Genomic DNA, 12,769 nt, shown 5'->3' with positions numbered 1-12,769 from the left:
GCCCTAAGCCCATGTTCTATCCTAAGGTACTCCTGTTCATGACACAACAATACAGAAAGACACACAAAGTACACCAGATTCACTACAGCTTAAGACTAGCTTCACAATTCCTTTTTCCCATAATCAAAACTTTGTAGGAGATAAACACTAATTTTTACCATTCATTCAACTGGTTTGCAGAGAGAGAAAAAGAAAAGAATTGCCTCAGGCAGGGTGGGGAAGGCAAAGAGTTCAGGGAGACCAGAGAAAGACCCACCTGTTGTTCAAAAGTTCAGGTGGCCACTTGTTGGTCACAGAGGGATCTTTTCCAGGAGTTCCATCAGCTCTCAAGGTTTTCCCGTTTTGGGGAGGAAAAAGCTCCCCATGTCATATGTTCCTGTACATGCCTAATCCTATCACCCATAGCCATCAGCAAAGAGTACAAGGCAGATTAATCCAAAGAGAATAGCAGTTCACATCCCACAGTGCCAAACGTATTCTTAGCCAAAAGGGATTTTACTGAGAGAGGCCTCTAACCCCTAAATCTTATAAGGAACCCTAACCCTCCTAAGTTGGGCCTCTAACCCAAGGTTGGCCAAGAATCCTTGCCTTTTATTAAGGGGGGACTGTAACCCAGTGTCTTAGGAGAGACCCTGACTCCCCTAAGTTGAGCCTCTAACCCAATCCCATTATTTACCTGGGTACCCCACCACTTACCCAAAGTTGGCTGATCAGTGTTGCAGTCCATTTCCTTTGGATTGGGGAGTTTCTTCAGTATCATCCCTTTGGGGTTTGCCAGAAAGATGTTACCAGGCACCACCACTTGCCCAAAGTTAGCCTTTGGGCTGGGGGTTTCCTTATTATAGTCCATTCCATGGTTGCCAGAAAGATGTTAGAGAAAAGATTCCTGATCCAGACCCCAAGAGAGAGTTCTTGGATCTTGTACAAGAAAGAATTCAGGGTATCCATAGAGTAAAGTGAAAGCAAGTTTATTAAGAAAGCAGAGGAATAAAAGAATGGCTACTCCATAGACAGAACAGCCCCATGGGCTGCTGGTTGCCCATTTTTATGGTTATTTCTAGATGATATGCAAAACAAGGGGTGGATTATTCATGCCTCCCCTTTCTAGGCCATATAAGGTAATTTCCTGATGTTGCCATGGCATTTGTAAACTGTCATGGCACTAGTGGGAGTGTAGCAGTGAGGACAACCAGAGGTCACTCTCATGGCCATCTTGGTTTTGATGGGTTTTGACTGGCTTCTTTACTGCAAGCTGTTTTATCAGCAAGATCTTTATGATCTGTATTTTGTGCTGACCTCTTCTCTCATTCTGTGACTTAGAATGCCTTAACCATCTGGGAATGCAGTCCAGTAGGTCTCAGCCTTATTTTACCCAGCTCCTATTCAAGATGGAGTTGCTCTGGTTCGCACACCTCTGACAGTTCCACTGTAGTGTGATGAACTCTTGGTTGGTCACTTGTGCAAATCATCAGATATGTGCTTGCTTCTGTTCACAAATCCTAAGGAGATACCCACTGATAGATACACAGCATCCACTCATGTAGTGTCTGAATCAACCTTCCTGCTCTGGCGGGAGAGACCTTTTGGATAAAACAACCTCTTAACAGTAGAGAAAATCCTTGCTAGCTACCAATATGTATCAATCTAGTCCTTTGTCAGTAAAAAAGAATGGATCGCCATGGATCATTTGGACATTTGAGGCAAATCAATATCATGAAAGTGGAGAATCAAGTTTAACCAAATGAATGGTGGTGGCAGAAAGGCTAGCTGTCTGCCAAAGATTAATGATCTCCATTCATGGCATAGAGCTTTCCTGGAATCAAATGCCCAGCCAGTGGCATTTCCCAGACACCTTCGCCGCCAGGTAGAGTCATGTGACTAGCTCTCACTAGAGAGCTCTTAACCACATTTAAGCAGATGTGGTAAGAGTCATTTCTTGGCCAAAGTAATCAAGAAGGTAGTTTGTCTTTCCCACTTACTTCTTTCCCCATAGCTTCTGCACTTACTTCTTCTACACAAATATCACCTCCTCAGAGACCTTCCCTGATATTCCTAAATAAAATAGCTCACACTCTGCCCTTGCTGTATCACTCTTAATTTAGCCCATTGCCATGCTTTACTTGTTCTTATAGCACTTCTCACCATGTGATTTTTGATTACATATATCTGTTTATGTGTTATAAAAAAATCTGTCTTCCCCACTAGAATAAAAACTCCATGAGGGCAGGGTATTTAAATTATTGCAGCTATATCCCAGCCTCTATAGCAGTGCTGTAACCTATCAAGCGTTCAGTACATAGACAGAATGAATGATTAAAGCTTTGATGGTGATGAAATGCATGTGCCTCAAGAAAGAGTATCATATCATTCAGTTTTTAGTTAGGTATCAATACTGAGGTTGTCAAGGGGTGCTAGAGGAACTCAAGGATAGTTTTGCATCCTTCACATATAAATAGACCCAGTGGGGTGAGGCTTTAAAAAGTCTAAGGCTACAATTTCCAGGTAAGTATATTGACAAGAGTTGAGGGAAGGTATTGAATTTTTGCTGCACCCACCCTTGTTCACAGTGGTCTGTGGGCTCTGTCACTTCCATTACAGTTCTTGGCCATAATGAGAAGCTATAGGATGCTTAAGTACTCTCTGAGGGATGCTGTTTTGTTCAGCTTTCAAACCATAGAAAAGTGTGAAAATTAGGTCACACCTCATGAAATTTAAATAACAAAACATTCTACCTAGCTTTATAATACCCTAGTTCTCCAACTGCTATATTTCATTATGCCTATAAATGGGAATTATTATTTTTGGTTTAGTGTCACAACTTGAGGTGAATTTCTGCCCACCCCTATCCTTGGCCATTGTAGGGGAACTGACATGTTTTATTATTTATTCTTGCTCCTCAGAATGGATTGGGATGATGAATATTCTCATAATTCTTTTGACCTACATTGTTTGTTAAACTCATTTCCTGGAGACTTGGAGTTTGAGCAGATCTTCAGTGATATTGATGAAAAGATTGAACAAAATGCTGCAAGGTAAATATTGTTAATTATTTAAAACAAGTTGTTTTCACATTTCACTTATATGAAATTTACCTGGTCTATTTGTGTCCTGCTCTTAGATAATTTTAGGTTTTAATTGTCATTAACTTTCCCCCGAAATATTGATTAGACCCCCTCTCACTTAAAGTGTACATGGTTGTCTTTATCTGAGTAGCATTTTTAAGACTAGAAAATATAAGCACTATCTTGAAGTAGGCAATTAAAGTTTATTAAATTGGCACTAATGTTTTTTTAGAGCTTGTCAATATTGATGTTCTGAATTTTCATTAATATGGTTAGAGTGTAAGGCCATGATTGCTTGAGTTACTAAAAACAGAACATTAAAATTTTTTTGCATAATATTTAAGATTCTTTCTCACTTAAGTAGGAGGCTAGAGACTTTATAGAGAGTTGTTATACTAGATTAGTCATCACCTATCCCAAAAAGTCGTGTTGCCAAATACTGAGGGAAACAGTGACAGCTAAATGGTTTCTCATTAATACGTGTTCTTTGGTAGAAAGGACTCTGTCTTCATATGTAGTTGTGGACCCTATAATCAGACAGTTACTTATTTGCATCATTTTGATCAGCGGTTCTACTTTACCTCATGTGGGTTACAAATGTGCAAACCACAGTAAAAATTAATATTGTGTAATGATACATAGCATTTCCTTTTTTAAAATTTAAGATATAGTTACATTGAATTTCCAAAGAAACTGAAACAAGTAAGTGAAATGTTCCTATGATATTTTTCCTTCTGCTTTACATGAGAATAGTTAGTTCTTTATTATAACAATGGGCATAAGTAAATTGAAAAGATAGCATATTATTGGAGAATTATACTTAAAAACATCTCCCATCCCAGAAATCCTCTCCATGAAGGTAGTAGAGAAAGGAAAAAGAAACGCTTTTATTATTGAATTAAAAACCAGAATATGATGTGCATTTCAGGCAGTTCACTAAGAGCTTGCAAAAATGGAAGGGAATCTCACTCCTTTAAATAGCGAAGCAGATACAGCCCATTACATTACATGTTATCAAGATAAACAATCACTAGTCCTCAAGTAGGAAGACTGGATAGCACATTTTGTCACACATAGTTCATCCTAACTTTTTACCATGGTAAATTAGTGTTAGCTAATTGGCTTTATCCTGAGGAGAAACAAACTTTTTTGTGTCTTTATAACCGGAGATCGTTTTGCAAATTGGAACAGGCAACCAATGAAGTTAGGCTCTTACTCTCTCACAGGAACTGGGAGATTGGGCAGCTATCTCCCTTGATGCTTGCATTTCAAAAAGATAGCTCCCAGTTTCTTGAGAAGGGCATTCCTGGGTCACAAAGCTGACAAAAGGACTGCTGACAAGTTTTCCAAAGAATAGATACATGTCTTCCTAGTCTTCCAAGGAATAGATACATGGCAAAAGATGAGAAAGTACTTATGATTACAGGCTTTTCTGTTTTTTGTTTTTTTTTTTTTTTAGTCACCCAGGCTGGAGTGCAATGATGCAATTTCAGCTCACTGAAACCTCTGCCTCCCTGGCTCAAGCGATTCTTGTGCCTCAGCCTCTCGAGTAGCTGGGATTACAGGCACCTGCTGCCACACACAGCTAATTTTTGTATTCTTTGTAGAGATGGGGTTTCATGATGTTGACCAGGCTGGTCTTGAACTCCTGACCTCAGGTGATCCACCCGCCACAGCCTCCCAAAGTGCTGGGATTACAGGCGCGAGCCACCATGCTTGGCCTATGATTACAAGCTTTCTAAGGTAAATGCTCTAAGGAAAAAGGAGAGGAGGGAAATCTTTTCCCTTATTTTCAACAGGGAAAATTAAACTTTTTATTTTTAATTTGTATTTGCCCTTTATACTATACCTATACATATACACATTATATATGTATTTTAGAGATAGACAACCAAACTGTGAATGTATAGTTGATATTTCATATAAATATAAAATAAACTTTAGGGTAATTATGTATTTATATAACTTTCATGTTATATATTTATGTATTTTATGACACAGTTTCTAACTCAAAGAAACTTACAAATGAAAATAGTATTTACTTAAATAGATTAACAAGACATTACCTAAATTTCAGAGATGCTTATATTTTTAAAAATTGAACTATTTTTTAAAAGGTAAACCTTTTCCTTCACAATGGAACTTAGGCTCCATCAAAATAAAACAAGTCACTGAACTCGGATGCTTTTGTTCTGGATTGCTTATTTTTATTTATGAACCATATATACTTAATTTTTTGCCTTACCTAGTCAAAAAGAAATCATATTTAAAAGTAAAACAGTGATTAAAACATTGTATTTTGCATTAAAAAATAGTTATTAGGTCAAAACTCAGATGTTAGTATTAAATAGATGTTAGAAAATACAGTATGGAACGTAGGATATAATTTTTAAATTAAAAATATTTTATTGCTCATATATTAAAACGAACCTAGAGCAGAACCACCTCAAGTGACCATTGATCTTCACAAGGGACAAAATAAGGAAGTAGCTGTATGTGCTGTATGCTACATTTAGAATCAAGTCTATTTTTCATCAAATTCAATTATGTTTTCATTATACTCCAGAGAATAAACATAATAGTATAGAGTATATATATTTTTTAAAATAAAATACTGAATAATAACTGTGGTTCAGAAGAGTATAAATCATTTATGCGCTCATTTATTGCCTTCTAACAGAATAGCTTTTAGAAAATTGTATGTCATGACGAATCAGTTATGCCACACTTACACTGCAGTAGTTGAATTACCCTTGGCATTTTTGTATTCTAACAGTTCTATTTATCTCCCAGTAGTGTACATTGAATAAGTAATGAACATCTGTATGGTATAGGTTTTCCTCCATAGTTTTAAAAGAAAAAAACAACATTAGTAATTCATTTTAAAATACGATAGTTTTTTCCTTATACTTGAATTTTTAAAGTAGCAGTGACCCTGACATCTATTTATGAATTCCTTCTCTCTCCTTAATATCATCAGGTTTTATGAGCCACAGGGTCTATTGCTTCCCCAAAGCAGTGATTCACCAGAATGGACCAGTGTGCCCAAAGGTCACTGAACCTTCACCTGGGCTGTCATTCTCAGACCACTTCACTTTTACATTCTCCTTTCCATTCAAGTCAGACCTGGGTGACTAATAGGTCCGACAGCAGAAATTAGTGATAATGAATCATTTATTCAAACACATATCAAAATAGGTAACAAGAGGTAAATAACATGCCAAAGAGAAACATTATGAATGTTGTACCTCCGTATCATTAGTTCCCTAACTGAAAACTGCATACTTTAGCACTAATGAACTGAGTGGTACATGTTTTACAAAATATTGAGGTACAGAAGTTCTTCTGGGCTCACAATATGACACAGCATAGGCCGGACGCGGTGGGCTCATGCCTGTAATCCCAGCACTTTAGGAGGCTGAGGTAGGCAGATCACAAAGTCAGGAGTTCGAGACTAGCCTGGCCAATATGGTGAAACCTCGTCTCTACTAAAAATACAAAAATCAGCCAGGCATGGTGGTGTGCACCTGTAATCCCAGCTACTCAGGAGGCTGAGGCAGGAGAATTGCTTGAACCCAGGAGGCGGAGGTTGCAGTGAGCCAAGATTGCGCCACTGCACTCCAGCCTGGGCAACAGAGCAAGATTCCATCTCAAAAAAAAAAAAAAAGACACAGAATGATTTTTTTCCCCCTTAATGTTCAGTTGGATAAATATAATTGTATCTTAACAATTTATTTTACTTTTTCATTTCCTAATTATAGACAACCTCTGTGTGTATCTTAGGAAGTAAATTTTGCTAGTACCAATGCCGCTGGACTCCTTTTTTTTCTTCTTTTTTTTTTTAATCTAAAGAAAGATGTAATCTCAACACTTTGGGAGGCCAAGGCAGGAAGATCACTTGAGGGCAGGAGTTTAAAACTCGCCTGGACAACATAGCAATACCCCATCTCTACTGAAAAAAAAGAAAAAATTAGCCCAACCTTGGTTGGTTGCTCACCTGTGGTCCTAGCTACTCGGGAGGCTGAGGTGGGAGGACTGCTTGAGCCCAGGAATTTGAGGCTGCACACGCTATTATACTCCAGCTTGGGCAACAGGCTGTCTGGAATGGAAGGGAGGAAAGGAAAGGAAAGGGAAAGGGAAATGAGGAAAGGAAAGAAAAGGAAAGAGGGAGGGAGGACCCGAGGCAGGGAGGAAGGAAGGAACAAGAAGTGCTACCAGGTTGGGTGGGGGCTCATGCCTACAATCCCAGCACTTTGGGAGGCTGCGTGCCGTGTGCAGATCTTTTGAGCTCAGGAACTTGAGACCAGCCTGGGCAACATGGTGAAACACTGTCTCTACAAAAAACAAAAACAAAAATTAGCTGGTGTGGTGGCATACCCCTGTGGATTTAGCTACTTGGGGTGCTGAGGTGGAAGGATCCCTTGAGCCTGGGAGGTGGAGGCTGCAGTGAGCTGTGATTGCACCACTGCGCTACTGCCTGGGCAACAATGTGAGCCCTGTCTCAAAAATAAGAATTGCTACTAGCAATAATACTATTTATTTGACTTCACCTAGAAAATGCAGGGAGAGGGGAGACATTTAACCATGTCTATTAATGAAAGGGTACATATTCCATAGATTACACTTCTTTTTTATATAATGCTTACATTTTTTGAGCTTCCATATTAAAAATTTGCTTTCAAGTTTTCCATATGATGGAATTTTATGACTATATATACATATGATGGTATTTTATGACTATATAGACACACAGACACACACACACACACAAATATTAATATATTTTATAGCCAGAGCAAATTATACAAAATGAAAATTAGTCATTTCAAAGGTTTTACTGTGCATTATTATTTCTGGCAATATTGTGGCACTTATTTAATAATAAGTAGATGCAAATTAATGTTTGCAATCATTTTTGTAACTTCCTGTGTTTGCACTTCAGTTTTGGGTTTCTTCATTATACACTACATCTCACAGAATCCCGACCTCTTCTCCCCTCCTGCTGAACAAGACCAGGCCACATAGGAAGAAACCTGGAAAGGGCTAATTCCCCCAACTACTGTTGAACCCAGAATAAAACTTTAACCCACTTTCCAACTCTGACTGGGCCTTTCCAGCACTCTTCTTCTCTCCAGAATTAAGAATGCATCCTCCTCTGCTTTAGGAGGCTAGAATGAATAGGGTAAAATGTGGAGTCAGTAGCTCCATTCGATGATTGTTACAAGACTTTTTCAAGTATTGTGGACATTCCAAGTGTTTGAGTTTTTTTTTAAGTACAGTATAGCTTTTATTTTTAAGTGTGTTAGCTTCACCTACTCTTGGCCAAATAAGCATAAGACAATAGAGAATTGTTGTTTGGGGATATTCCTAAAAGATATTATTGTATTATCTTTCCATGGCAAATAAGGAAAGGGAAGCACGTGTCTGCCTGTTTATAAATTGTTGTAATAACAAAAGTTGAATAGTATTATACTGAAAATCCAGACCTCATAAAGAGATTGAGCCAATAGTAGTTGGACCACTGTTTCCCAGAGAGGATATTAGTTAATGGGTCAGTGGGAAGTAAGCCCCACCCTTGATGTAACAATCTGAGGTGCCTGGTGAAGACCTGGCCCAGCTCTGAAAGCAGGAACAGGGGAGGGAACACTGTAAGAGGACTGGAGCCTTGGTAACAGATATGACTGCTGTGGCCGGCTCATCTTTCATGTTGGATGATGCCTGGAGATTGAATCCAAGCCTGTCAATTTTCCCTGGAAAAGACCCTTGTCATGGCCTCAGCTGAGTCAACACCTTGTCTAAAAATGGTCACTAACACCACATCCATTGCTAATCACAATCGAAATTCTAGAATGCCATGACTAAGAATATCCTTTCATGGGACCTGGAATGGGAGCTGGGATGGGAAGGGGCTGGAAGCTGTTGCCTTTATTTTCTACTTAAGGACTTTTCTTTAAGCCAGGCATGGTGGCACATGCCTGTAGTCCTAGCTACTTGGGAGGCTGAGGCCAGAGGATTGCTTGAGTCCAAGAGTTCGAATCCAGCCTAGACAACGTTATGAAACTCTGTCTCATTCATAAAGAACTAAATTGGAATTTAAAAGTAATTCCTTTTTTTGTGTGTGTGTGATGAACTTTCACTCTTGTTGTCCAGGCTGGAGTACAATGGTGCAATCTCATCTCACTGTAGCCTCTGCCTCCCGGGTTAAAGCAATTCTTCTGCCCCAGCCTCTCAAGTAGCTGGGATTACAGGCATGTGCCAGCTAATTTTGTACTTTTTTAGTAGAGACGGGGTTTCACCATGTTGGTCAGGCTGGTCTCGAACTCCTGACCTCAGGTGATCTACCCACCTTAGCTTCCCAAAGTGCTGGGATTATGGCCGTGAGCCACTATGCCTGGCCGGTAATTCCATTTTTTAAAAAAAGATTTTTGATTTCCACTTTGAAGATATTACTTGTTCTTCACTGTATTTTCACTGCCTAAAACAGTCTTGGCACGTAGTAGGCTAGAAGATAGTCAATAAATGTGCGTTAGACATGTTTGTTAGGTATTATTGCTTTTGTTTTATCTTAAAGTTAGATGAACAGAACATGACAGATGAAGCTACCTTCAAATGCATTTTTCCTTAAATATTTTTTGCCTTATAAAAGTAACACATACTCCGGATAAAATTTCAAACAGTAGAGAAGAGCAGTGAAGAAGAAAACTTTTACCATTCCTCTGACCCTCCTAGTCTTGTTCTTTAGAGGAAAGCTATCTTGATAAATTATTGTGTAATTTTCTGGAAATATTCTCTACATAAACATGTATGCACCCCAAAATATATTTTTATACAAATGGGAATTATATGTATATTCTGTGGTTAGATTTTTTTTTACTTAGTGTGTATATATGTGTGTGTATATATATACACATACACACAATGTGTATACTACATATGTATGACATATATATACTGCTTCATATATATATAATCATATATATATGAGAGTATTTACTGTATGCCTACCTCCTCACACATAAACCACAGGTATTATTAAAACCTTCAGTTTGTAGCTTCTAGTAAATCTGTTATCTGGCTTAATGATTGATTTAATCAGGACAATGGAGATAAAGATGTAGACCTGATCTGTTCCCATATCTCTTTGGATTCCCATTACTACGTACGTTCTCCCACTCTGTTTTTTCACTATCTCTTTCTCTGAAAGAGAATCAAGGGAGTTGGCACAGAGCAAATGCTGGTGCAGATCGTCCACTTTTCTCTTCCTAATTTCAGTTTGTATGGTTTTGTTGGGATAAACCATCTTCTGACTTCATTAAATTGTGCTGAAATTCCTGGGCAAGCTGCCATAGGTTAAAAAAAAAAAAAAAAAAAAAAAAAGGAGCACATTTACTTATTCTTGATTTTCTTGGGTATTAGACTATGTCTTTCTAGCCCTATAGAATGTTTCTAGAAACTTCTCTTTATATTATTAACATAGCCCTGTGCCACTTCCATCTTGCTCCTGTCACTAGTTTATGAGAAGTGATCCAAATCAGATGTAGATTTAGGAGGCAGAAGAAGTGATCTAACTGTGTTGGGAAGCTCGTTCTTATCAGTACAAGATCATTTTGGTCCTGTGAGTACTATCCTGCCACCGACTGGATTTCTGGGAGTATTTCACAATTGGTTGACTCTTTTGAAAGCACTTTAGATTTTCTTAGGTTGATACAGGCCTACACTAGGTGTGAATGGTCCAAATTGAAGCATCTGCACCATTCAAGAGCCATTCTCAACTTTTGTAGGGGGATTCGTGGTATATAACAACAAATCAAGAGAGGACCCTAACTAACTCTAAAGTTTCTTTCATACTGTGTTGCTCATAGTAAACTCTGAACAAAAGGTGGGTTAACAATAGATGGGAATTCTGAGAGAGGCTATTAATATATAGTCCCAATGAGCAATGATAAGGGCCTAGGCCAAATCTTTTACAAAAGGAATGGAAAGGAAAGGATACGTATGAGAAAGATTTGCTGTCAAGGGTATTTTTTCCTGAAGTGTAATTACATCTTTTTGAAATGATTAAATGTCTCTGAAATAGAAAACAATTCAGGATAAGTTTTAATTTCTCACCATTTTAGCCATTAAAGTAGTTGTGTTAGGAGTATTTTTTGACTTTTTAAAAAATATTATCCAGAAATGTCTTTGTCTCAGGAAAGTAAGTTTTCATTTCATGGCTGACTTATATTTTAATTACATACTAGTTTGTATACATCAGCCCTCTTCCCTATTAATTACCTGACAATTCCAAGGAATGCTAGTAATCTAGTTAGATAAATAGGGCTTATCTAAAAACTAGAAAATCTGTTTACCTCAGAATGATTTCTTTGTCTTTTTAAACACAAAAAGCACAGAAATGGACAGAAATGTAACAGAATTGAAATGTCAATGTAACAATTGAAAAGACTTGTCTTTTCCTTAAGTTGAACTTATTTTGTGGGTAAGAAGTATAAGCAAGAGCATCACAATGTAAAAGCTTAAAAAATTTTTTTTTTTATTTTGGGTTTTCCATACTGTAATAAATAAGTCTTTAAGCTTTGCCATGAGGCATCTATCCTGATTTAAGAAATAAAAATTTTTGTATTCTAACATTCCATGAAAGCCATATATGTGTTTTCTACAATCTTTTTATTTAAAAAGTTCTCATAGTTTATCAATGGAACATACTTTTTTTCCTTTTAACTATTTTGTGACTGGATAATACTTCTGAAATCTTGTAAGAACTTTATAATAAGCTGAAGTTTCAAGATGTTATCATTATCCTCTTCTGTTTTTCAGTATCTCATCCTATCTCCAACTGTACCAGTTCACTATTAATCAGCTCTTGGACTACTATTGTTATTTAATGCAGTCTGTCCAATAGTAGGACATCTCAGCCTTTTTGGAAGTGAGATGGTACATACATACATACACACATACATCCATACATGCATGAATGTAGTAGTGACCATAAAAATAAATTCGTATTTCTTATTCTTCAAATAAATATAGTTTTAAAGTGAGACAGCAGTGAGGTTAGATGACGAGTACTGACTTCTGAGGGGTGAGGTGTCAGGGAATTTTAAGTACAGTGATTCTACTAATGTTCTTAAAGCAACATCCTTGCATATAATCTCCTCTTCTACAAGGAAAAACCTTTTTACACCTCCCACAGGCACTTTTAGTGGCTCCCTCCTGTGTACTCCCTTAGCACATTGTACACAGTCCTTATCAAGTCTTACTGTGTTGTAGTTGTTTATTTACAGGTTTATCTCTTTCACTAGACAGAATTCCTTTAGGGACAGGACGACGTCTTATTCACATTGGGTTCCCTAGTATATATCACAATGCCTACCACATATTTAACATTCAGCTAATGTTTGTCAAATGTAATGCCTTCATTCAATAAGCAATTTTTACAGTCAGGGAATCTGGGAATGGATGTTGAATGAGAAAATTACCATAGATATCTTTTTTAAAAAGCATACTCCATGTTGCATTTTAAAAATGCTTTATAAATTGATTTATACACAGCCTCTCAGTAATGCATCCACTTGCACACATCATTAACTTAGCTAATTCAGAGTCATTATAATTAAAGCACATTGGGGTTCAAATTTATTAAGAAATGTTGAGACATATGAAAAGGCGTAGAGTAGTATGACAAATAGTCCTGTGCCCACCATCTAGTT

The 12,769-nt window shown here is 37.5% G+C and overlaps 1 protein-coding gene across 9 annotated transcripts in view; it reads left to right on the top strand.

Annotated features, from left to right (window-relative positions):
* KIAA0825 overlaps positions 1 to 12,769 on the top strand; it is a 473,908-nt gene that overhangs the window by 75,665 nt on the left and 385,474 nt on the right. For 7 of the 9 annotated variants that reach the window (XM_078004985.1, XM_015140426.3, XM_078004982.1 and 4 more), the window contains one exon: positions 2,901 to 3,032. Coding sequence is in view for 3 of the 9 variants with exons in the window: in XM_015140426.3 (XP_014995912.3) it covers positions 2,902 to 3,032 (131 nt within the window). In the remaining 6 variants the exon portion in view is untranslated. Of the gene's footprint in view, positions 1 to 2,898; positions 3,033 to 12,769 lie in introns of those variants that run through there. The other 2 variants (XM_015140432.3, XM_078004983.1) reach the window with 1 other exon arrangement.

Source organism: Macaca mulatta, chromosome 6, assembly GCF_049350105.2.
Source record: "Macaca mulatta isolate MMU2019108-1 chromosome 6, T2T-MMU8v2.0, whole genome shotgun sequence".
Classification (NCBI taxonomy): Eukaryota; Metazoa; Chordata; class Mammalia; order Primates; family Cercopithecidae; genus Macaca; species Macaca mulatta.
This window is presented reverse-complemented; position numbering and strand designations above follow the sequence as displayed.